The 1,501-nt window shown below is 40.1% G+C and overlaps 1 protein-coding gene across 1 annotated transcript; it reads right to left on the bottom strand.

Annotated features, from left to right (window-relative positions):
• On the bottom strand, window positions 1-1,198 carry LOC109007540. The gene has a single exon (XM_018987236.2). It carries the CDS (start codon window positions 1,081-1,083, stop codon window positions 583-585), a length of 501 nt encoding a protein of 166 aa, XP_018842781.1. The 5' UTR covers window positions 1,084-1,198; the 3' UTR covers window positions 1-582.
• Between the last annotated feature and the right edge of the window lie 303 nt (window positions 1,199-1,501).

Here is a 1,501-nt window from a genome sequence, read left to right as displayed (position 1 = left end):
CAAAACTGACTGGTAGCTTTAGCATTCTTTCTTCATGTTGCTGCATGCAATACAGTTACAAGCATGTTGGGGGGGAAACTACATGGTCTAGCACCCCAAAAATCATGCACGCAGAAGGATGGTAGAAGACTACTTCATGGGAAAATTTTTCTTTTAAGTTCTTACCCGAACCTGATTGAGAGTGCACCATCTCTCTCTCCACTTAAGACCTAAGAGGATCTTGATCGATTGATCGACTTCATGAATGATAGGTTCTTAAGGTACTTGAACTTGCCAGAAAGGCAGAGGGACAGCAAGGGATGTGCTACAGTTACAGGATTCTAGCTAGAACGTTGGCCACGAACACTAATCATGAAACTAGCAGCTCCAAATTGAAGATCAAAACAAACCACTCCCCTTTTTTTTTATATACAAGATTTAACTGAGAAGGAAACATGCTGAGCCAAAGAGGACGAGAATAATTCTCAGACTTCCTTGTGTCCTATAACAGTCATTATGTGTGCAGGCCTCTCTATTTTTTCTGTTATCTTTCATGGTTAAACAAAAACTAGAACATCTATCTAATCACTGCAGCAATTAATGCTACTCGCTCCCTTCAGGGATAGATTCAAGCTTCGGCTTCCAATTTGTTGAAGAATCAACATGAGAAACAGACGTTGGCTTCTCAAGCCCTGACATGAAGTCGTCCAATGATATTTGCTTTGTCAATAACTCCTGGAGCTGCTGCTTTGTTATAACAATCTTAATCCTCTTTACACCAATATTGGCTTTGTCCTTGTCTGCTATTGAGGAAATTTCTGCAGTAGTACTAGTGGGACTCCCAGAACTCAAAGAAGGCAGCATATAGTAAGTTTTGCCTATCTTCAATTCATAATTTGGTGAGAGATTCTCTGAGGCATCCTTGGATAAACCAATACCTGAGCCGGAAAAGTTCACCATGATATCTTTAACAAGAATTGGCGTGCTGAATTCTAAAATCTTTCCATCCATCTTCACGACTTGTAAAACTCTCCCATGCTTTGCCGCAGCAAGTTTGACATACAAGCCCATACGGGGCTTGCAAAGAGCATAGCAATTGCCCATTTTACTTCAAAGAGACAAGAGAATTGGAAACTGAAGTGATTGAAAGAAGTGTAATAAAACTAGATTGCAATTGTATATGTGTGAGTGAGAGAGAGAGAGAGAGATGTTGTTGAGGTTTTATGAGTTGGAGCAAAGCTAATTAAAGGGTATATATATTGAAGTGGTGCCCAAGAAATGATGAGTTTTCTTTCGTGTGGAGCGGAGCGGTAGAAAACTTTCTTTCTGTGACAAATAAAAAGTATTGTGAACTTGGAGACAAAGGGAATTTTTGAGTAAATTCTGTCGAAGAATGAAAAGAAAAAGCTAAAAAATTGTCAACACGCATGCAACAGAGGTCGGTTAGTGGAAGGTAAGCGCATTGGCATCGCCCATCTAGGCTGTGCCTTCAACTGATCCTTATTTGTCTGTCTCAAGCTCA

Source organism: Juglans regia, chromosome 16 (genome assembly GCF_001411555.2).
Source record: "Juglans regia cultivar Chandler chromosome 16, Walnut 2.0, whole genome shotgun sequence".
Lineage (NCBI taxonomy): Eukaryota > Viridiplantae > Streptophyta > Magnoliopsida > Fagales > Juglandaceae > Juglans > Juglans regia.
Note: the sequence above shows the minus strand (reverse complement) of the source record. Positions and strands in the feature narration are given on the sequence as shown.

Coding starts and splice junctions, on each gene's coding strand:
- LOC109007540 (XM_018987236.2), bottom strand. CDS start 1,083: ATGGGCAATTGCTATGCTCTTTGCAAGCCCCGTATGGGCTTGTATGTC.